The sequence below is a fragment of the Cydia pomonella genome, chromosome 4 (assembly GCF_033807575.1).
Source record: "Cydia pomonella isolate Wapato2018A chromosome 4, ilCydPomo1, whole genome shotgun sequence".
NCBI lineage: Eukaryota > Metazoa > Arthropoda > Insecta > Lepidoptera > Tortricidae > Cydia > Cydia pomonella.
In genome coordinates this window covers 10,916,459-10,942,541 of record NC_084706.1, presented here as the reverse complement: position 1 = coordinate 10,942,541, position 26,083 = coordinate 10,916,459, and the positions used below count along the sequence as shown (strand labels likewise).

General features: G+C 35.3%; 1 protein-coding gene across 1 annotated transcript in view; it reads right to left on the bottom strand.

The window, feature by feature from the left end:
* LOC133517073 (nose resistant to fluoxetine protein 6-like) overlaps window positions 1–26,083 on the bottom strand; it is a 69,761-nt gene that overhangs the window by 29,325 nt on the left and 14,353 nt on the right. The window contains exon 2 of the mRNA XM_061850217.1: window positions 1,630–1,802. Coding sequence (XP_061706201.1) covers window positions 1,630–1,802 — 173 coding nt within the window. The remainder of the gene's footprint in view (window positions 1–1,629; window positions 1,803–26,083) is intronic.

The window sequence follows — 26,083 nt, the reverse complement described above, 5'->3', positions numbered from 1 at the left end:
GAGAATTTTTTTTTTTTAAATGGTAAATATCGCAGAATAAATTTTAATAACGTAAACAATTATATATCAAGGCTCGAATACGAAGAAATCCAGAGCGCGTAGTACAAAAAAACTGGGTCGTATTTGTAGGGAGATAGCGGGCTGAAAATAAAAAACGAAGGTTAAAAGAATCGCGACCGGTCTACGGTCACCGTCTCACAAATACAAAAAAAAAAATCAAAAAAATTATATTTAATTTCAATAAGAAAAAAAAAAAAAAATCCAGGATTCTTTACCTTAATTCGGGCGCCAATTTGCAGTAAAACAAGAACTTTTGCAGATTACGTATAATTTTTAAAACATTTTTTTCAAAAAAATCAAAGTTTGTTTTCACCCTGTATAAAAAATTAAAATTTACAAAATTTATAAAATCACTTTAAAATAGTAGAACTAAAAGTCTGCCTTCCGCATAAGGGGAAAGGAGGGGTAAAACTGCAAGGAAAGTAAAAAAAATACGGCTGAAAATTTAGAGAAAAAATGAATTAATGTGATGAATAATTATGGACTATGAGGGTTGATACGATGGCGCATGATACCTAAATTTTTAACCGGTTAATTAAACAGCCCGACAAAAGAGGCTTTTAGAATTTTTAGGAAAATTTAGTATGGCGGATCACAGAACTTTAGCAAATGGATAAATTAAAAATATAACACAAAAATACACAAGAAATAATTGGAACTGACGTTAAAATTTAAAAACAAAAATATTTCAGTGGAAACAGGGTAAAGGGGATGAATGTGGCACACGCCAAGGTACCGGCAGCTGGATTCAGGTTTACTTGTGTAGAATGGATGGCGCACAAGTTGGCGACTTTAAACAAGCCGACGAGGTAGCCTTACTCGCTTTCTGGCGAGCACGTATGGCAGCAGACCGGGCGATAACGATGAGATTTCTTCACTTCACCACTGCTTAGCACCGACCTGCGCACGGTTTTGGAGACCTGTCGCTTCCTGGCTAGCGCGTATGGCAACAGACCGGGCGATAACGATGAGGTTTCTTCACTTCACCACTGCTTAGCGCCGACCTGCGCACGGCTTTGGAGACCAACTGTTTATGAGAGGCCTCTCCTCTTCGAACGCCGATTTACGCGCGCCTTTGGTAGTCAACTGTTACCAGGAACCCGTGGATTTATGCGCACTTAAAAAGACTTCGTGTTAACTATTAAACTGGCTATAAATTGCAAAACTGGTTTAAAACGACCCGGGAACACAAACGACTTCTCCACTCCAAATTCACCAAACCATCTGCCGAAAAACAACTTCAATCTTCTCTTTTTCGAATATTCCATAAAAATTTAAATTCAAAATAAGCGCAAATAAGCACTTAATTTATTAGAAACGGCCAGGAATTATACGAAAAAAAGGTCGGCGCTTTCTTTTTCTTTTTTTTTTTGCTAAAAGCGCCATCTAACCATCAACGCCTGAATTATGAAACCGCATAGAGAGACAACAGAAAGAGAACTGAGCCAGCTGACAACTAGAAGAAGAAGTTTAAAAATAAACCGACAGATGTTGATTATGTAGCATTTTTGCTACAGTAGATATTACTGATAACACCTGTAGTATCTAATGAATAAGGATATGCCATACCTTTTTCGCTTTGTGCTTCTTCGGCCACTTGATGGTCGCCAAACAGTATTGCCCCTCGACGGTGATCCCGCCATCCGTGGAGTCGTCGATGGCGACGCACTCGTCGAAGTTTCCGAGGTGGTAGGACGAGCCGAACAGCAGGCCTTGAGGAGATTTTGCCGACGCGTCGAACACTGGAAATAATACAATGAATTGTTAACAAGTTTCAATGTATAAAAAAATCATACGGCCAAGCCATATATTTTGACTAAGGTGTAGAGTTTGTGAAGTTAGGGCTTGTAGAGTTAGAAGCTTGGCTCTAGAAGAGATCTGATAATTTTTTGACAGTGCGAGCCTTATGGTTTCGTCTTGGCAACATTTTACATGAAAATGTTTTGATGGGATATTATTTTCTCATAGCATATCAGCATTATAATATGTCATGCTGTCCGGCAACCCCACATTACGTTTTATCACGAGGAGATATACCTATGCTGGAATTCGGTAGGAGGTGCTGGTGAGATGCTCTACAGTAACTCCAAACTCATTAACCTCCCAAACTAAAAGGGTTTTTTGAAGTAAATACAAATTAAGTAGTTACCAATTTTGTACTAAATCCTCATATAAGTAATAAAATATGCTAAAACGCAGCGTTGGGTTGCCAGAGATTATGATCCCCAGACCCCGTTTGGAGTTAAAAATCATATCTTACAAAACCTCATCTCAGTCGGTTCATAATATATGATAACAAACAAATAAGTGGGAGGTACGGATAATAGCTCAAGTTCCTCCCGTCTCACCGGCGTGGCAGCTATTTATATCTCTAAATATAATGACAATTCCGTCACAATACATATTTAAAGTCACAAAAATCATAAGGACTAACATCAGCCACTTTCCATTAAGGCCCGATAACCTTCGATGAAGGGGGAAACTAGCTACAACCAAATGCAGACTAACCCAGTCTATCAAAACCAGCTATGTAATCGGTCCGAAAATCTACAATGCTATCCCAAATGACATACAAAACGTAGAAAACAATTATTCATTTGATAAGAAATTAAAGACATGGCTAATTAATAATGCATTGTATGACATTCCAGAATTCTGTGACATTTAATTTGAATTTCATTTACTTTAATTTTAATTTTTAAATATTTTGATATGATTCTTATTAATAATCTGATAATGTATGATTATTATGTATTTTCCTTATTAATAATGATCGAAAAGGTATTAATATTAAGTGTTAATCTTATGTTTAAAATGTTTTGACGTGTAATATAGCATGCATATACGAAATAAATTAATATGAATATGAATAATTTCCATTTATTTTTTTTACATGGAGGACTAACAGCTATAACTATGCTAATAACAACATAAATAGTGACACAGAGCCAATTATAGGATCTCACATATAGCAACATCTTAATATTTAACATTAAGTTAAATAACACGCACTATTTTACATAGGCACATGCAATAATATGTTAACAACGTTATGTATAGGGATGTTCACTGTATTTAAAATAAGTTACTTCACACCATGCTTGAAATGAATTAAAGCACCAGAATATTACTAGAAAAACGTAGACAGAAGTTATTTTCAGACACAATTTCTATTTTATAAATTATATAGTAAATTAGTAAATTAATACCGTATTTTATTATACAATCAAAACAATGAACTTATACAAATGAATTAATACCTATTAATCTATTTTATACATATTGAGTAGCAAACAGCAACTGCAGTTATTATAATCAATGAAATATTTTATAATAAGTATATTGGAAATCTAGAAACTATACCTACTTCGGGCACGGGCATACATACCAACTACCTGACAGTATTTTCAATTGAAGCAGCTTGACGCCAATTTGCGCCTCGCAGAAGGAATAAATAATTAGATTGGACACAGTGGACCTTTTAAAGGTATCTCAGTTTTTTGATAGCCTTATATTGTGTCATTGTGTCGCACTGCTGGGCAAGAGCTTCCCCTATGTCTTCCGCCACTCGTCACAATATTAATCACATTAAGATGAAATATTTAAAATTCCAATTAGTCTCCTTTCATTTATGTAAATAACGTACTTGTATATAAATGTCTCAAGATGACTTTTGACATTTGAATTTGACGTAAATTCCATATTAGTTTAGTATACACTGCATTAGTGAAAAACACTTGAAAATGGCTCTTAAATGTCCAATCGATATTTATTTTGTAAGTAAAATAATATTACCTGTCCCCAAAAGTTGGTCATTCTAACGGTGGCCTTTTGGTTCCGTAGCCAAAATAGCAAAAACGGAACCCTTATTATAGTTTCGTTACATCCGTTCGTCTGTCTGTTCGTGTGTCAGACCACAGCCATTTTACTCGGAAAATATAAGATATATTTTCTAGAAGAGCGAAGCCATATCCATACAATCAAAGTTACGCTCTAATTTTAAAACGGTATACTTAAATTGAAACACCCACAAGTGAAACTGGATAATTCAAATAGTTAGTAATCAACATGAATAATTGAACGATAATCAGAACTCGATGAGAGGGGGTTAGGGTCGGCAACGCGCATGTAACTCCTCTGGAGTTGCAAGCGTACATAGGTTACGGAGACTGCTCACCATCATGCGGGCCGTATGTTTGTTTGCCACCGACGTAGTATTAAAAAAATTGTTGCGTAGGATTATAATTTCCTACCTACCTGAATTTACGGAACCTAATTTATATAAACTGCTGAGTTTCCTAAATACTGTGTTTGATTTGATGATCAAATACTTGCCTGCAAGTGCTATTTAAGTATTATTGTGTTGGACTATGTTCGAGTGCTCTCTAGAAGTCACTCTGAATTGGCGTCATAACACGTCATGAGGTATGTACTCGTACAAGTCCGATTTCATGGGGGACTCAATTGCCTAACAAAATTAATGATCTCCTTTTCTGACACAAGCAATAAAAAGGTGTAGGATTCTCTATTTAAATTATCGCTAGAGGTGTGCAATAATTATAAAAAAAAAAACAATATAATTGTTAATCAAATAGGTATTAAATTTAATAGCATAAAGATAGGGTTTTTTACAATGTTGGTTATTCTTTACTAACGGTTTCTAAGTCAAAAAAAAATTGTGAGTTGTTAAGAAAACAGAACAGCAGTAAAATGTCATTCTATGAGTTCACAAATTGAAGTTTTAATTAACATCATCGAGCACTATTCTAAGTTCTTTAAAAGGATCAATACGGGTAAGTGTGGCTGGCCTTCACATAGGGCCTGTTTATACATTGACCAGTGTTTATTGCGAGTTCATACATACGTAATTTGCATTTAGGGGCCAATGTATGAACTCGCAATAAACTCTAATCAATGTCTGGTCAAGACGACCTGTCTGGCCTAGTGGGTAGTAACCCTGCCCTTCATAAGCCGTTGATCCCAGGTTGAAATTCCGGTAAGGGCATTTATTTGTGTGATTATATGTTTATTTTCCTATGATTGATAATTTAGATTTATGAAACGTCATCGTCACGAAAAATAAAATGTCAAATTAATAATATTTGGTGGTAGTATTAACTGCTCTAAGTAGGTATTCTACTTAGGTTAAAAAGACGACTTTTCTCTTCGCGTATCGGACTCCAACATCAATCCAAAATCATTTTTAAGCAGTCCAAATACACAGATTTCTTATGAAGAAATAATTATAAATAAAAAAAATATCATGCACCGCTTTTTAGCCAAAATAATTTTAATTTACTATTTATTGGACTAATCAAATTTTATTTTGTTATTAAGCAATATAACTGTTATATTTTCATTAATAATTTTATACTTTACGAATTCTATCTCACTTTTGTATAGGTATGTATTGCATGTGACCCGAAATGAAACTGACGGCCTACCGCGAAAACCGAATTTCGCAAATTTCGGGAATCTTTCTCTTTATTTCCAATGAAGGCGTAATTAGAGTGACAGAGAAAAATGCCCCCAATTTGCGAACTTCGATTTTTGCGGTTATATCCCTGGTCTGAGTCCTACATTTGTTCCTCGCTGGCTCTATCAGCCGCCATTTATTTGGTTTTCACTTACAATATATTGGTTGAATTTGCTCGGAGAATAATTAGACCGCGAGCCAGGAGCATATATCGTCATCGCCTCCCGGCTGATACTTTGTCAGATGATAGTTTAGAGGCTGTTTTAAATTTTAAAAAACCGTCATCCGGTTGTATCGCCGTGGAAAGACCGTCAGCTATTGACATGAACATGTAAAAAATACGCGCCTTACCACTTTATCTCCGCAAAGTATGCGTAATGTGTAAATTGCGTAATCCGTTTATTTGATTTATTTGAAAAGCCCGATAGAATGTTGCATGCAAAGCTTCATGATTTTGTTATTACTACCATAAAATAAATATGCTAGACGTGGGTTGCGTCATTACCAAACTAAAATAAAGTTGGGCGGGACATGTTGCTAGGCATAGTGATGGCGGTGGACTAAAATGTTAGCCGCTTTCGGATGAAAGAAGCCCCTGGCGTCCGTTGGCTCGTTGGGTGCACGATATTACTTATTATTTTTTACACATTCATGCGACCATCTGACGTTATTACCACCGCGATACAACAGGCTGACGATTTTGTTAATTAACAATATCATCTGAATTATCATCTGACAAAGTATCAAACGGGAGGCTATACGAGTTTTCGCCCGGGAGGCGATTGGTCATGGAAATCTGTTCCTGGCTCGCGGTCTAATTTTTCGTCACTAAATTACTTTAAGGTACCTACATCAAATATTAAAGTATTTAGAATTTCCTTTATAAATAAAAATCAAAAAGTTCTGTTGAAAGTCCCAAAAGTAGGAGGTTGGGCACGGGCGCCAACCCGTAATATGCAACTTTGACATTTAATCTAAACAATATTCTACCCTGACCCTGTGTTTGCTATGAATAAAAAGTTCCGTCAGTTCCACCCATACCTAGCCCAAATATTCTTGTTTTTTTGCTCCTTAATATTATAGTATCACTGCAATGCATACATTTGTTTGTATGTCAAGATTTTATTTCTCAGGAATAAGTAAAGGTTCAGAATCAAGTTGTTTTAATATTATTAAATACTTAGTTCTACAGCAATTGAAATTGAGAAAAACTAAAATTATGAAATCAACGAAACGCAATCACACATTGCTTAATGCCAAATATTGACACGCGTAAGGGATATAGTTAGTTAGTTTTAAATAGTTTTTTTTTTATTAACACATTCGGTGCAGCAGCGCAAAACGCAAACTTACAGCCAGTGCTTTACGAGTCATATTTGACCGGTCTGACCTAGTGGGTAGTGACCCTGTCTCTGAAGCCGATAGTCCTGGTTTCGAATCCCCAATTACTATTTTTTTTATTTTTATACTAAATTTGAAATTTCTAATTACTTAAGAATTATCAATTTTTGATTTTATATCTCTATTTTATTTATATTTAAATGTTACCTTAATTTATTCGACTTGGATGTGTTTGTATTTTGTATGTTAGATAAGTTTGTTTTTTTTTTTACTTGTATGTTTTGTGTATATAGACAGTTGTGTCTGGTATAAGTATTGAATTGAATTTTAATTGAATTGAAAACAAATATTATTCATCTATATATAATTATAAAGAGGGTAGAACTTTTAGAGTAGGTAATTTTCAATACCTGTTGATGGCATAGTCCTGAATTTACGCATTCATAAAATGTCGTATCGACGCAGAAACGTGAACAATGCACAGCGCTATGAGCAATCTGAGCGCTGCGTACCCGCCTTTCGGCGCGGTATGGGGTCATGGGGTACGGACTAATAGTCTCTGTGCCGCGCCAAAGAAAAACCTTTCAGTTCAGTGCGTTATGCTATACTTCCCGTATATTTTTTTCTTTTGAAATGGAAATTTCTTGAATTAAGAATATCGGGAGTTTAGTCGTAATTTTCTTACTTACACGGGAACATAGAAAAACGTCAGGTACTCAATCAAGTATCAATGTTTTATTTATTCTTTATTGTATTTTTCGCAAAGAGTTGAAATCTCTAATATTCCCATTTTAAGTTCTTGGGAGCCTACTTCACCTTAACGGTACATTTTAATTCACCCCTTACTCTACGTATTTTTCCGTATGTTTTTAACTTTCTTACATATATGCCTCTACACATCATTGTGCTCGGACAAAAAGAATAAGTAAGTCAGACTCAGTGTTACGGAAACCATTACGTCACGTCAATGAGGACCGCAAGGACATTCCTTTGTTTAAAACAAAGACCATTGATGGATGATCGGGAAAGTTCCCTGGTCATATATCTAGTGTGAAATTCCCATTAGACGACGGTCGTTTGCTAGTTTTTTACTAGAGTAATGAGTTTCTCGGATATGCGATAATTTACCAGTACCTATAGTATACTATGTGTTTAATGAAGTGATTGGAATGTTTAGATTACAAGTATGTGATCAATCAAGGACGACTGCATTGCAGTATTACCTACTTCAAGAGAAGGAGGCTTACTTTTATGTATTTTTTATATAAAAGTGTTTTTTCATTTAAAAAAAAAGATAAATTTCAGATGCTCCGATATCTAGTTTTTTTATCCAAATGGATAGTTATAAACTATTTAGAAGACATATGGAAAGGATTTAAGAAGCACAGGATCGATTAAAAGAAATAAAAAAGTACTGGTTTGAACTAAAGAAAATACGTAGTTATTTACTTTTTTATATTTTTTTTATTGATGGCCTGTTTCTCAATGTTCAAGTAAAGTATTGGATAGCTAATCAACAAATAAATTAACCGCTAGATAACACTTCCAGCAAAATTTTGCACTTTATCTACTAGTTAAGTTTACTTGAAAATTGTGAAATGCCAACGATGAGTTTATTCATCGAGCAAGTAGCTTATTCAGAACTTTACTTGTACGTTGTAAAACAGGCCCTAATAATTGATATATCACAAGTGTGATGAAAAACATTGTGTGTTTACCGCCTTATACTAATACTAATACACAATGTACTATTATAATAAAACCCATCAAAATTTTTATGTTGTTACTGTTGTATTAAAGGTACATAATATTAATAGAATATTACACTACTCGTAATACTTACTTACTTTTAAGGAAACATCTGTACTCAAATATGTAACCAACGTTTTATTGTACGTGCACGTTCCATTTATGTTTCTGTGTTATCTCCTTGATAAATCTTCATCCCCCCATAATTTTGCTTGTTGCAAATACAGAATTAGGTTTAGTGAATTCATAAGGTCCCTTTTCTAAAAAGTATAACTCTTCGGTGAAGACAGGATAATTATGATCAGACTTCACTCCAGGTAAGTTCGTTTGATCATGTAATAATATTACCGTCTCTATGTAACTAAAGATTATTAAAACTTTAAGATTTACGTTAAATTTATGACGTTGTAATGAATAAGTGTTAGAATCTTGACATAAGGTCTCATATTTCATGCAAAAAGGCAAATATAAAATAATTAAAAAAATGTTTTTTATTAATGATATATTTGGTGTTATTTATAGGTATATCAGGTTTTCCCGAACAATATAGGTCACCAGCAAGTAGCAAAAAAGATCCAAGAATCTGGCAGTTAATATATTTTAAATCCACTATCGATAATTTGCACCTCGTTGTGTTTGGGCATTGGTTACTAGTTTTCAAAGTACGAAATCTCTCTGTGATTTATTTTTGGTTTTCATCGTGTTCAATTACAGTATACTGTCAGCTACATAACTTCACACTAGAAGATAACTTTTTAGTGCTGCGAACTTTATTTGTAATTTTCTTAAAACGGTAAAACTTTAAGGTAAAATAATAACTATAAAATCTTGGAGTTTGATTCTTCCATTTATGTTAAGTATAGGTATAGATTTCAGTCCTGGAGTTATATATGAGCTTATACTCATTCCCACCACAAGTTCCCTTTCCATGTGGATTATCAAATAGAATATACTCTAAAAGCCGTGACCAAAGCCCGGAGACAAAACATGTCCGTTATATTTAGCTCTATGGACTAATCTGATAGATAGGAATAAATCCGCTTTTCGAATACGCACCGCTGATATATCCACTAGTATTTTTAATTTTTCGGGCTAGTTTTACAAAAAGCTAATCTCCGTATTCAAAATACGAGTCTTTGTTCACTAGAGCGCTAATGCGTGACGAAATGTTAAATAATGTTTAGGTATCTACTCCGCAAGTAGTTTAATAAAAAATAATACTTTGTAATAACTATTATTGTATAATTTAATAAAAAATATATTATACTTTGTTTATTACGTTTTTTTTTTTACTTTTATGACGCGATCTTCATATTCACTAAATCGACAAGCAGCCAAGCTCTTATTTTCCCCATATTCCCATTTGCTGCAGAGGCATAGACCCTATGAAAGAGCGAAAAAAAAAGCGAAAAGTGGTGCTGGAGCATTCTCGCTTGGACTCAATTCCGTAACAGCGACTCCTTACTTCAACTACCGGCATAACGACGCGTCTATCCTCACTGGTGCAAGTTCAAATACTCACCTTCTTTTGTTTTGACACGTTACATATAGAGGAGACCGGGCATTAGAGCGTCTGTGTGATACTATACAGTGCAAAATTGCCGGACCCTAGCGTTCAGATGATCTCCCATGAGATGGACGAATCATATTTGACGATAAAAAAAAACCAACAACTCTGTCAAGAGTGCGACGAAGAAGAAATTTGTGTTTTAAATTATTAATAATAGCACTTCTCATGCTCGTAAAATTGACATTTAAGTCGCGTGTAAACGACATAAAATTGATTATTATGCTCTAGACTATAAAGTAAAAACATCTATTTCATCTGTCATACAAACTGCCAGCCCTGCTGCCGCGTCCCCGACCGGCATGCTGCCGAGTTCCGACCGGCGCGCCCCGTGCCCCGACTGACCCGAGTACAATTTCTTTAGTCTTGAGACAATACGATAAAATAACCTAAAATATTGGAAATTTTTGTAAATTTTCCGCGCCATTGAAGTGAAAAGCTGAGTGTATACATTTTTGCTGGCAATACTAACTAGTAGCTTGTTATTAATTTAGTTTAGTATTTTTATAGTTACGGTATGCCTCTGTATATATCTATTATGTAAATAAAAAGCTAGTAGGTATTTAATCTGCGAACAGAGTGAACCTGTAAATTTGGAGAACTGCAAGGATAGCATTATAGCACAGAAAGATATATAAATAAATAAACATACATCGCTTTCTCATCCTTCTACCTAACTTGTATTTTCTTGAACCTATATACTTTAATTCAACCATTTAGAGAGAATAAATTACACTTGCACGTAAATTATACAAAAATGCAAGGTAATTAATGCACGTGTGATTAGAAGCGTCAGTTTTGCAACTATTAGCATCGTCATCGTATTAAAGATGTCAGGACTTTACTTTTCAATCAAGATCTTCATATAGTTACACCTACTAGTATTTAGCTCTTCTAACAATATTAATAGTTATTTGTTTTATAAGGGGGCAAAGTTGTTGTTTAACCGCTCGTGCTAATATTGATACGCGAGCAAGCGAAAGATTCCAAAATTGAACCACGAGCGTAACTAGTGTTCGAGAAGTGGAATCTTGAGCGTTGCAAGGGTTTCAATGCACGAGGGTTAAACAAACTTTGCCTCCGAGTGAAACACAAAATTTTTCACCACACCAACACGAGGAAACTACTTACTATGAAATACCAAAATATTCAACTGTAATCAAATCCAAATGAACGTAATGAAAAAATAATCATTCAAAATCATCATTTAAAAGTCAATTCTACTAGCTAACATAAGAAAACATATAGTCGTATATCAAAAAGGTAACTGTTCTTTTTTATGATGTATTTATTTTTGTGTATATACGACTTTATTTATTATCACTATTGCTTTTTTATAACACCACCTTGGGAAAGTTATGAACCTTTTTTTAATAATCTTGGCTTACTATCGCTACCCGCACTATATATATTTACGATTTATGTATGTTTGTCAGCAAAAATAAGCATCTCTTTAAAAAGGCGGCTGACCTGTACAAGCGTCCTCGTAGAGACCCTAACAGGCTTGTATTAGATGTTTCTCCAAACTAGCTTTTTAACAAATTGCCTGATCACCTTCAAGAATTGAATGCCAAAGCACTAAAACCAAGGCTCTGTAAACTAATCCAGTAACTTTATACATTATAGCGTTTGCGTCAAATCCGGTAGTGCTGATTTTTTGCAGGCTTGTTTATGATGTTGGCCCAATGAATAATCCAAGTTTGTGATCTCAAGCGCCGAACGCAACTTTGTCAAAAATCGAGAAATCCGCGAAAATTTCGTGCTTTTTTTTTTAGATTTGGACGATTATAAGCCTAAAGGACTAGTTTAAAATAGTACCTTAGCAGAACGTTCTTAAAGTAGACTAAATTTGCTAGAATACAAGATTGCAATTGTCTCTGTAGACCTAATAGTTTCCGAAGCCTTTCAAAGTTTATAATTTTTTCGAACTTGAATTAGTACGATAAGCAAGTGCAGTGAGTATGCACTTTTGCCTCGGGCGATGCCGCTTGGTACGATTGTTCCTTAGGTTAAACAAAGATGATTTGGCCCGGTAGCCACGAGATCAGACCGTGACTGCCTCCCAAAAAGAGGGGAAAAGAGAGGCTCATCAGGTGCAATCTTTGCTATATTTCTTCCTGCTCTGAGCAACTAGGGCAAGTTATATATAATTTTCATATAATTGAGGGACAAGTAAATTCATACTTTTAAAACACCAAGTTATTTTTTTATCTTTGGCCATAATTACATTTCTATGAAAATCGTCACTGCCATCCGCTACATACTTATTAAAAAATATATGGCGGCCTGCTTTGTAGCGATACTTTATAGAATAAGGAATAAATGGGCTAAGTTTTTATCTAGTGCAAATCGCCACTCTGTGATTGTAAAGGCCAAAGTTAAATAAATACATATACATAATTCTCATTTAAAGTGCAAAATTCAATTTTGTGTATGAAAAAGTATAGCAAATATTTAAAAAATGTCCCTAAATTATACGTAAAAGATATATAACTTGCTGTAGTAGGTAAGAGTAGGAAGAAATATAGCATAGATTGGACCTGGTAGAGCCGACTCTTTCTCCCCTCTTTTATGAACTTTGAAAGGCTTTATCTCGGAAAGTATTATCTACAGAGACATAGTCTCATACTGTAGCAAATTCAGTGTACTTTAAAAACGCCCCGAGAAAGTAATATCAAAAACTAGCCGTTTAGGGTTATAATCGCCCGAATCTAATAAATTACTAAAATTTGCGCGTTTTTTTCGTTTTTTGACAAAGTTGCGATCGGCGCTCGCTGTCACAAACTTGGATTATTCATTGAGTATTGATCATAAACAAGTCTGGAAATAATCAGAACTACCGGATTTGACGCAAACGGACCCCATTACAAAAGTCGACAAAGTTACTGGATTAAATTGAAAAAAAAAAAAACTTGTATAATATTAACGACATTTTAACTTGACCGTTCTTTCTGATTAATTGCTCTTAGTTTTAGTATCACCTGACATTTGAAGTTTGAACTATGTTGTATATACCTGTCTATTTTGTTTGATGTGTTGGATGTCTTAGAGTTTAAGGTGTAAAATGGCACTATGTAGTTAAACATGTGATACCTAATAAAAATAGTATAAGAACTATTGCGCCCTGTTTAATGCAAATAAATCTATATTTCTTAATTTTTTTTAAAGATAACTTTACAATTTTAGTTGCTAATGCTATAGTTGAGTAAAATTGTTGTATATACTATAATTGTTGGTATTAATTGTTGTAGTCTATATAGACTACGTAGTAGGTTAGTTTGACTAAGATCGGACACCGGATAAGAACGTATGTCGTCAGTGCGCCATTTTGTACCGCATCTCTCTTCAGTTCAGAGCACACTTGTTGGTCCGACTGAAAAACCGCATAATAAGTGCAGTCGAATGAAAATGTCGTAATATGTGTTTTTGTGTGGTCACTTGAATGCTCGATTAAATTTCTTTTTAATCTTTCTAAATAGTAAATACGCACACTGATTAATATATATATATATAGTCCTCCTCATCGTTTTCGATAACGCCGACCCTAAATAAACATTATGGACGTTGTCTAGCATGAGCCTTAATGTGGCTGGCCAGGCCGAACTTGCTCTTAAGTACTCTATTGCACGCACGACAATAAAGTTGGCCAGCTGCGTTGAACGTGTACACATAGGAGGGCTTACGTCTCTTTTTCCGTAACTGGCGTTTTATGCTAGGCTAGTGAGGCGGTTATCTTCAAATGTTTTGACACCGTTATATGGATGGTAGAACGCCAAGAAGACCTCCTTCCAACAAGCTCCTCCCAACGCTCAGGGTCGATGGCGCAAGCGCTCAGACTAATAATGGTTGTAGTGTATAATGTAATTTAGCCTCCACTTATACATCATTATACTTACGTTACCACTTTCTTTGAACCTACCGCGCTCATGTGGATTTTTTAACGTCATGATAACGCCCAAAAGTTTGACAACCACAATTTCTATAATATTGAATGCATGGACATCGGACAGAAAAAGTGTAAAAAATAATGATCGTGACCAGTTTGGCCTAGTGGATAGCCCTGCCTACGAAGCCGACGGTCCCGGGTTCAAATCCTGGTAAGGGCATTTATTCGTGTGATGAGGATGGATATTTGTTACTGAGTCATTGGTGTTTTTGTATGTATTTAAGTATTTATAAATATTTATATATTATATATATCGTTTTCTAAGTACCCTCAACACAAGCCTTATTGAGCTTACTGTGGGACTTAGTCAATTTGTGTAATAATGTCCTATAATATTTATCTATTTATCTTGAGTTTCCAAAACGTCCCGCTTGGCGCGCTGTTTCTAAATCCTATACAAAACGCGTACGTCACGTCTGGCTTTCGAAAAAAATTACACTAGGGGAGAACCAAAAAACCACTCATCACACGCTCACTTTGACGTCTAGAAAGATAATAACATTAAATTATATACGTTTACCTATACTTTGTATATTGTATATATAAATTTGCTTTATTGTGTTTGTAATATGTCTTATGTAAAATAAAGTATTTTGATACATACATACACATATATTATCATGCCTTTTTTAAATCACGTCCGTACCCTATCCACAAACTGAGAAAAAAATAAAATCCAACATCATCTCAACCCACCTAAAAACGTCCGAAACTTTGCCGAACTCACGTTAGGTATCAAAATAAAATAAAAACGGCCAAGAGCATGTCGGGCCATGTCAGAGTAGGGTTCAGTAGTTACTTTTCCGTCACAGTAAGCTAAAATGGAGCTTAAAGTATAGTAGATTGTTAACCAAGGGATGAACTGTGGATGTATGTCTTTTTACTATGAAGGGTAAACTTTTTGTAATAACTCAAAAACAGCGAAACAGATCATGTCCACTATAGTTTTCATATAATGTCTTTCTTAAGCTCTACTTCCACGATTTTTTTCATATTTTTTGGACCTATGGTTCAAAAGTTAGAGGGGGGGGGGCACATTTTTTTTTTCTTTTGGAGCGAATCTCCCAACATATTCATTTTATAAAAAAATGTTTGTTGAAGACCCCTACACTGTAATGCTGAAGCAAAAAAAATAATTCACCCCCAATTTACGCAAAGGGGAGGTACCCTAAAAAAATATTTTTTTTAGATTTTATTGTACGACTTTGTCGGCTTTATTGATGTATATATCCATGCCAAATTTCAGCAATCTAGCACTAACGACCACTGAGAAATGCCTCGGACAGACAGACAGACAGACAGACAGACAGACAGACAGACAGACAGACAGACAGACAGACAGACACAGACAGACAGACAGACAGACAGACAGACAGACAGATAGACAGACGGACGGACGAACGGACGGACGGACATGGCGAAACTATAAGGGTTCCTAGTTGAACGGAACCCTAAAAAGAAATAGGTACCCATATTTTGCAGTAAGACCTTTTTAATTTACGTTTGTTTTTGGTAACAGTGACACAATTGATTGTGTTGAATACTCAAATAGTTATTAAATTGAAATAGTACCTAAGCTTGGCTTTAATAGGTCTACTCAATATTATGATAAAAAAATCTACGAGTTAGCGCTAAAAAAACGGTCTCAAAGTTGTTAGGTATTATTATTATTCGTCTAAACAAAGTATGTACCCAAAAAGTATGTAGATGTTATTGTTATCGTTTTAAGCAAGTTACTTGAACCACGCTGTCTTATGCTCTTTAAGCCATTCACATTAGTAGTCCCCGCTTGCTCGGCCTTGGCGCCCGTCGCGAATGCCTAAGCAGACATTCGGGAGCTGCTACAAACATGGCTACTGGCAACCGTTCGATCCGTGAATTCAAATCGCACCCGCTCGTCGTGTGGTAATGACCCAAATTGTGTAATTTTACGTACTTTATTGAAATCGTAGCTCTAAATGTAAACAATATTAAATATAATATTAATATTTTGAAGAACCTCCTCATCCTTAAAGGATCCAAAAAATTGAAACATGATACTTGACATGAAAACGGAGTTTGACATGACCTCACGCAAGCATAAAAGACGCCCTCTTGATACTTTCAGGAGTCTTATGAGTACAGTTGTTCGTGTTCAAAAGAGATAAATCGTGTCTGAAGCGAGCATTTCCTCATTGTTGTGTAACTTCGTCATCTGATTGGCTAACACACATTGGGATTGATTCAACCTTGAAACCTTAGAATTACCTACATATTTTCACAAATTCCTTTATGCTATAATTAATTGATATAACTGGGTTTTTGACATTTGATCAGCAAAATGATAAAAAATCTTGCAATAAAGATGATAAAAAAATACTGTCTAATTAATAACCAAAACACACTTCTCTGTCTCTCCATAGCTCAAAATGTCTAGATATCAAGAGCCATCAGGGGGCGTATTCAGATTATAAAAAACATAAAACTAAGCGAGCGGGATGCATGATTGTAATATCATTTTTCTGTAATCAGAATAAGTCTTGTATATATATGTGTAATTAGTAATAAACGGTGCAATATAAAAACTTGGACATTTTTTTTGGAATATACATACCTACTAGTACGTTCGTGAGCAGACGCCTTTATTTTACTATCTTGCTTTTATTACAATATATTACAAAACTGCAAACGAACTATTTTATCTATTCCACCCTCATAATGAGATTGCAGGCTGCACCGACTTCCTTTAGTCGAGGAGTTGAACTCATTAGAATTAATTGAATTTCAAAGTCTTTGATCAGAACTTGCCCATCTATTCACATTGCGGATTAAGTGCAGGCGACTTGAACTCTTGAGGTTTCCCACATATCTCAGGTGGGTGGTGAAGAATTTATGTGGCAATTTTCTAGTAAAAGGTAGCTGAGTTTTTGGAATAGAACTTCTATCTATTTTACATTTTTACTTCCTTAACATGATATTTCCTAAGTATACTGAGGCAAGTGACAATTTTATGATTTTATATTTTTTACATATTTATGATTAAAAACCAATATTAACCTTCCACTGAAATTTCATGCTGAATTTCGTATTAGTTTTAGAAATAAAGTGATGTATATGGATGCAACTAACATCATTTTATATTTGTTATTTATTTATTAATTTACTCGAACATGGTTGTACTGAGGGAAGTTACTTGCACCACAGTACGCGGTACAGTTAACACGGAGTAGGGTAAAAAAGGGTGGCATAATAATGATACAACTCACTGGGTCGACCTGGTAAAAAACTGATAATATCAATTTGAAATAAAATTGTTTTATAAATTACTAATGTTTTTATAATTAGGTAAGTAACATACAATTCTACTTTTAATAAAAAAAATCCTAAAAATTTTCGTTAATACGCGTGTACGGAGTTTATACTCTTACATCACAAACTGCTATACATTTTATAATTCCACTAATGCAGACATAAGTTAGATATTTCGCGAAAACAAATCCAACATTCTATGGAACTACATCAACAAATAAGGAAGTTATGTTCCGTTGTAGGTACCTTTGAACAGTTTGAACCCCTTTCTTGTAATCCTCATTTTGCACTTGCCTCATTATGCTTAAAAGGTATCGAGATGGTCTTATACAAGTTCGCCTTAGCGAACAAATTACCAGTGCTCGGCAAGCAATTTTATTGTACCTAATGCCATTCCTTGGTAGTGTGCAGTTTTATTCAAATGCTAAACGCGTCGCACCGCGTCATTGTTTTAAGTTGGATTGTTCTGGAGCGTGTGACGTAAGAGGGCAGGACCTTTCCAACAAAGGTTCTATTTTAAGGTGAGTCATAATCTCATAATTAAGTCACACAGAGTTGGAATCAGAGGGCCTACCGCGAACCACGTTGCCTCTCTGTCACACTTACGTACGAATTTACAAGTGCGACAGAGAGGCAACACGTCGAACGTGGTTCGCGGTAGGCCCTCAGACGCTTACATTAATAGCCAGTTCATCTCTCATAACTCTGAAAGTTAATTATTGCTTGTCAAAGAAGTTAGTTGAAAGTGCTACGTTTTGTATAATAAGTACCCTAAGTATTATACCATAGCAGAGGTAAATCACTGTACCAAATATGGTGTCGCAAAGTATATATATAAACAAGTAAACACTGCATCGTAGCTAGTTGCAGAAACAATGACAATAATGCTGACAACACTAGTATATGTATATAATATTATGTCCAATCGCCAACGTTTATTATTTACACGAGTGCGAATTTAATCATCCGAAATATAAATTAAATTCCAATACTTTTTAAAACATGTTCCGAGTTTCGATTTTGAGCTTCAGGAAGTTCAGGATAGAGCGAAATAGCAATGAATGACCACAATGAAAAATCAATTACCTTGAGGTGTGTTCTGATTATATAATTTGTATTGTTAATTGATTGTATACTTATTATTGGTTGTGAATTTGATCTGGATTTGTTATTTTAAAATGAAAGCATAACTTCGTTTGCATGTGAGCGGCTTATTGGCGGCGGGTTCGTGTGGCTCTTAAAATAACGAGTAATATACAGTCGAATTCATAAATGTATATGCATTTCTTCACCTTAATCCATTGCCATAAAGTAAAAGAATGTATAGGTACACGGGTACATAATTATTAGATTTCTTTGTATCTGTTTGCGTTTTATTATTATCTCCTTTATTTACCTCATTTCTTAGGCTAGGCTTTTTACAATATGTATATAAAAATAAAATATAAAAACACTTACAAAACAATACAAAAGATATAAAAATATTATTAAAAACCTAACCTAGGGTGCCGCCAGCAGCGGGGCAGGGCCCAAGCTGCCGGTGGTCAGGGCCGCCGAGAGAGGAACCGCCGGACTATCCGCGCCGTGTCCAAGATCACCGCCTTCTGCATCTGACCCTTGATCTAACCACCTAGCGAGAGTCTAGTTATTATTTTAGTTGTTTTTGTAATTCGACATTTAGAGACTTTTTACATCTCTAAGTAAAAATAATACTTTCGTTTGCATTAATATTTTCAGTTAATTGTATTTTATAATTGTTGATGTGCTTGTATGTAAATTCCATGTAACATGACGTGTAAAAGTGCCCTTGTGGCCTATTTGCTGAATAAATGTTGAAGTTGAAGTAAGAACTCGACTGTATATACAACAATTCAACTACTGTCGACATTTTTAAACGCTGTCGAGATACATCTCCTTTTGGAAAAATATTACAGGATGGCAGATACATTTGCCGCGTTGGTTTACGCGCTACTATTGACGCTGACCGTACCAAACGAGCACACTACACTTACAGCCCACAGGCAACTTGACGGTCAATGGTCACCTTAGTGCCGTCGTTTGCAACTACGGAAGTCTGCCACTCCAGTCCAGGGGCATCACGTGCCGCTGCTATAGTACTACCACTTTTGGTCCGAATATAAACTCTATGTCATGCGGACATTTAAAATAAAACGTTGGTTTTGTATGTAGTAAAACAGGTATTTAAAGTAGATCGCTTGGACGTGAATTTGTTGGGTGAACTCGCACATTTTGTCCAAACCGGTTCTCAGTAGGTAAACGACAGCCATGAGGCCACAGCGTATGTTAATATAGTTAATTGTAATAAGTTACAGTATATATTTAAAATATATATACTTGTTATTTGCACTATACATTTCATTTCAATCACAGCTACAGCGATACTGATATCTCAGTGTCAATAATGACGGTTATTCAACCAAAAACACCACTTTTGACACTGACAGATCGGTATAGTATCGGTGTGACATCTTATAAGACTTCCGGTTCGAGCGCCATCTTGATAATCACGCCTCGTGATTAATTCCTTTGTTTTATGCTCATTCATATTGTTTAAAATGTAATATCGATAGCTTAATACAGTAAACTAATGTGGTAGTGTGCAGTGAATAGAGAATTAATCTTGAAACGCGTTTAACCACCATTTTGGAGTCTACGGCCGGTAGTTCACGTGCTACATTCAAGAGTTTTACAAGAGCTGACAAAATCACCGTACACTGTCTTGTACTAACCGTATAATTTTGGTCGTATTTGAAGCTCCTAATATCTGGATACTGGCGAAATAGTCCCACTGAACTGAAGCCATCATTTTAAAATAATTGATGAATGACATCTTATAAGCATTATTCGAATTGGAATTATTTACACTTAATAGTATTAAACTTCATTTATTCAGTAGTATGGTATGGTACTGATTTATACATAATTAGCAGAGCAATGATTACCAAGCCGGATATTACGAGAGTCACTTACATGCTAATCATGTGACAATGTTCTAGTATAAAAAATACAAGATGCGAGTAATCCGAAAAAGCACAAACCTAGAATATGTTCAGATGCATAGGTACCTAATTTCCAGTGATCGGAATAGGTAGTGCCATTTCGGGTGAATGACCTTAAATATTGTACATAACATGGATAAGACTTGAGCTTCTCCGACTCGTATTCCTCACAGAAAAATTTCTTCAAAACGCTAAAGTATTTTTTTATCATTATATATAGGTACATCATTCATTTAAAAATACTTTTGTTTAACAGTTACAAATAACAATAATACAAACTTAAAATAAAACACGAAACATCATTGTCACTATATTAAATTATTCGTTATTTATTAACATCTTTTATTTCTTACTTTCTTTGGAATTATAGTAGCAAACCATAATTTGTTCAATATTTTCTAGTTTCAATCTATTTCTTTAGACATCTCATATCCATTTATATGTAGAAAATGACGTTTCAACTTCTACTGGTGTCATCGGGGCAAATTTATAAAACAAAATGTCATCAGATGCGGTTTCTTTTGAAATAATTTCTGCGCATTCTCTTATAGTATCTAAATCCGGATATCGAGACATGACCGCTTCAAGTTTGGTTTCTACGGGTAACCTAGTAAACCAATTTATGACCATCCTAACTTGATCAAAATCTATTAAGGCATCGACCATTGACATATTACGTTCCTGTAAACGAGTTAAAACCACCTCGATTATATTAAAACTTTCATGAATAAAATCTAAATCTTCTTTAATGTTGTGTTTTTTAAGCACTTGTTTAGCCTTTTTAATCGAAACTGCATCTGAAGTTCTTAGACCTTATTTATCTCATTAAAGTACTTTACATAGTAAGACACTGCAGCGAGCCAGGTCCCCCACCCCCAGCTTGTAATTACTGGCTGTTGGATATTTATTTGGATTATCTGGATAAATTTCCTTTAACAGTTGCACTCTACTAGGACACTTTAAGAATACTTTTTTCATATTACGATCAGGGTGTCTACATTACACATTACACAAATATTGACATCTTATTTGCTCTGCCACCCGATGCAGAGCATGAGCTAAGCATGTAATATGTTTCATTTTCGGTAAAACACTTTAAAATTCGCCCCGCCTTCAACATATACGCAACGCTATCAGTACATAATAGAAGCACATTATCGAGTTGATTTTCATAGGATTCACCCCACATATTTTCTAAACAGTTCTAACAAACTTAGCAATAGTCTCCCCATTCACTACTGCAGGCACTTTACATGCCACTAAATAAGTTTTTTTGGGGGACAGTTGCATCCAAGGGCTTCACCAAGAAATGGACCACATATCTACCTAAAAAGTCTGTCGTTTCATCAAGCGATATCCGCATTTTTTATTTGCTACTTCACTGTCTATAGCACATATACTGGCTTGATGATGAAACTTGTCCAGGTATACTTTTCTTATCGTTGATTCACTGGGTAGAATTCGAAGAGGCTGATATGCACAAGTACAGCAAAAGTACTTTTGAAAAAAAGATGTGAATGTTGGATTTTCAATATGATATTGCAAAGTATGAGGAACTCGATCAGGTCGAACTAAAAATTCATCTGATTTGCGATGCAATCCTTGTGAACAAGCCCTTCGATCTTTTCACTGTACTCTTTCTATATCAACTTCATATTTTCTATGGTGTATTAAATGTCTTGTCGAGTCATACTTTAAATCGGGATATAATTAAATCCAGCTTAGAACAATTTATTTCTTAGTTTTCCGAGGCATGTTGAGTTAGGTAGAAAGATCTAATACTGTTCTTATTTAAACTAACAAAACTTCACTTCGCCCAATGAGGAGCAAATCGGAGTCCATCAGTTAGGGACAGCCAAAATAATCACAATAAGCATATCACAAATTCCGGTAACTTTTGCGATTAATTAATTTATAATATTTATATGGTACAAACGGCATATGACACTGTCGTGCATATGAAGTCGACATTGCAATCGTTTTATCTCTATTTAACTGGCCAGCTTATCACAAAATAGGTTATACTTTGTATCTTTAGGTTTTTAAATAAAAGTAAACAAAATATACCCTCAAATGGCTCCTTAAGTCCTGCGTAATTACCTACTATAACCTGTCTCCAGGACCATATGCACAACGTGGCTTCCAATGCGTCGAATTTAAAATAGGTATCTAGGCGATCATATCTCATAATACTTATATAAAATTATAAAATGTGTAAAAATCGTAATACTTAATTAAAATAAATATTGTAATTTGTAAATTAACGAGGTTTCGGTATAATATACTTATATAGTAGGTACAGTTGAGGGTAGGTCAAGTACTGCCTTTGATGGCGTGTCATGGATCGTAAATCAAATTCTTCCATAATTAACCGTAACACGCAATAAATAGCTACAGTGAGTACATAATAGCGGCAAAGCAATCTCACGCCATAGCGGGTTAGGTTTGAACTTGCTTTGTTATTGCGTAATGCAGATCAAGTTCAGTACAATTAGTTTTGTAAGTAACACTTACTAGGTACTTAGATTTAAAAATTGTTTTGTCGTATCGTCCTTCGTTTCGTCGTCCTTCAACTTTAAAGAATTAATTGTATTTAATTATAATGTTGATGTTTATTAATAGTACTAGTTTTTAAGGTACTTAATTATTTATTGTACCGTCACTGTACTTTTGTGTAAAAAATTGTTATTCATTGATTAAAGAAAACACATTGATCTAATACATATAAGCAAGTTAATTAAGGAACGTATGAGTATTTTTTGTCTCTCAATAATTATATTATTTTGTATTATTTGTTGGTCCAACTATTTTCTCTGTTTTTACTTAATTAGTTCGTATTGTCTCTCATTAATAACTTGGATGTCGCAATATCGAACGAGCTGATTGTGAGTCACTGTACATCACTCCTTGCATTTTGCCTTATATTACGTTGACACAGATCGAAAGACGTCATTAAAGATGGTTTGTTAAGCTTCAATTGTCTTATCATGTTTCTTTTATCAACTTTATTGTTATTCTGGTTTAAGCGACCTTGTGGCAACACGACTGTGACAGAGGAAAGTGGACGACCGCTTCTTCTCTATACAAAAATAGTCCTTACCCTTTTTCCTCTCTAGATATTAACATTATAGAGAATATTTATACACTAACCACAGCTGTGCCCCTTCATTTGACTTTTTTAAATTTACGAAGACCACGCTAACTGTTCCATTATATTAGACATTTGCCATGACAATGTTGGATTTGGTTTTCAATGTAATGTGTATATACTTATTATTTATATATGAACTAGTTTTGTACTGGCTTACGATGATGTATGTCTATGATAATATTATTTGAATTTTGTATTTCGCCTATGTTCTAATTTTTGTCTGCTTGACATCATCATGTCACTCGATCTTGTTGTTTACATTGAGATATACGTTCTTCAATATATATTCTAATATGCCTAAATAGCGTTGTGTTATTTAACCACTGCGTGCTCAGGGAGCTCCGCTACAGTGGTTATGGGCCCAGGGAGCCCGAGATATATTTAAATTTGCAGTCGAGTCTGTTTTAGGTACGCTTGATTTGAGGTACGTGCATTAGAAGAAGAAGTAGAGGTTGGCGTAGAGAGGTAAACAAAATGAATACTGTCAAAATAGAACCGCTTACACAAGAAAATTATGAAACGTGGAAGATTCAGGCTGAAGCGGTCCTTGTAAAAAACGATGTTTGGAGCTACGTGGACGGTATTTTTGTAGGCTATCCCAATGACAGAAAGGGTTACAAGATTTGGTTGCCGGGAGAACGAAAATTTGTTGTATCTCGAGATGTCAAATTTCAAAAATTTATTGAGCGGAGAAACGAGTGTGAGTATCCTAAGTCAGATCCACTAGAAGTCAGAAATGAAGAGGTACAGATATATGTCAATAAGAGCCCACAACCCAACTTAGTTGAGATAAATTTTTCGCCCAAAGGTCATGTCACGGAACCGGCCATCTGTACTCCTCAAAGTGAACAAACTGAAACACAAACAGCGAGCGTTCAGGAAGTTAGAAGTGATTTGGAGCTACTAGAACCACACGCAGAAAATACTCAGGTATCAACAGTAGACTTTGTACCGATTGCAGGTTCATCTCATACTCCTCAGCAAGATGTTGCTTCTCATAGTGATGGAAACAAGATTATGAAAAGAGGACCTGGTAGGCCGCGCTTAGAAAGAGGGCATATTGGAAGACCAAGAAAAAATTATCAAATGGTTGAAGTGAGACAAGAAATTGAAGCAGAAAGTGGTGTAGAGGACTCATCTGATTGCCAAGATTTCACGGGTACAGCTAAAAAGGTGGAACCAGAGGATGATGTAGAAAGTAGCACAGATGAATATTCTGACTGCCATGACTTCGTTGGCGCTGCAGAAATAACTTTAAAAAGGGCATTGTCGAGTGAAGAAAAACAGAAATGGGATGAAGCCATTTTATCGGAGATAAGAAGCCTAGTAAAGAATGACACCTGGAAAATAGCTAGAAGACCGGTCGGCCGTGCCATTGTAGGTTGCCGCTACGTTTTAACAACTAAATTGAACGTCGACAAGACAGAAAAGAAAAAGGCGAGACTCGTAGCGAAAGGATACAGCCAAAAACATGGTATTGATTATCAAGATACCTTTGCTCCGGTAGTTAGGTTAGATACCATACGATTGTTAACATCGGTCGCAGTTGAACTCGATAAGGAAATCCACCAAGTTGATATTAATACAGCTTATCTAAATGGCACATTGGACGAAGAGATATATATGGAAATACCAGAATTACTGAAGGAGAGTCTACAGAAGCTTTTGGAGTTAGAAGAACAAGGATCCGTCATACACGAACGGGCTAAGAGAATGTTAACCGATATCAGCGCGGGAGGTAATGTCTGCAAGCTTAAGAAATCATTATATGGGTTGAAACAAGCAGGCCGCCAATGGAATGTCAGGTTGAATGAGCAGCTTCAGCGCATGGGACTGAGGCCATCGTTAAATGAGCCATGCCTATACTTTCAAGACATCGACGAAAATACCAAACTTTTTGTAGCAGTGTACGTTGACGATATCTTGATAGTCTCACGAAATAAGGTTTGCATAGAAAAGTTTAAAAAGGAACTGGCCAGTGAGTTCGAACTCAAAGATTACGGGATTGCGAAATATATTTTGGGTATTGACATTGAAAGAAATGACAACGGCAAAATTAAGTTGTCACAACAAAAATATATTGAAAATCTTTTACAGAAATTTGGTTTTGAAAATTGTAAGGGATCCGTATCGACTCCAATGGAAGTGAACATGAAATTTGAACAGTTACAGCATGATGTAAAATCAAAAGAGCGATATCCATACCGGGAGTTGATTGGAAGTTTGATGTATTTATCAGTGGGGACCCGGCCCGACATTTCAAATACCGTCTCAAAGTTAGCACAGTTTGTAGAATCTCCACGTAAAGAAGCTTGGGTCGCTGCAAAACGCGTATTGCGTTATTTAAAAGGGACGAAGGAATACGGTCTCGTGTTCACAAAAACGGGTAAGTCGTTAGAAGGATATTCCGATTCAGATTGGGGAGGTTGTGCATTGGACAGGCGTTCATACCTGGTTATGCTTTTGTATTAGGTGGTGCGTGTGT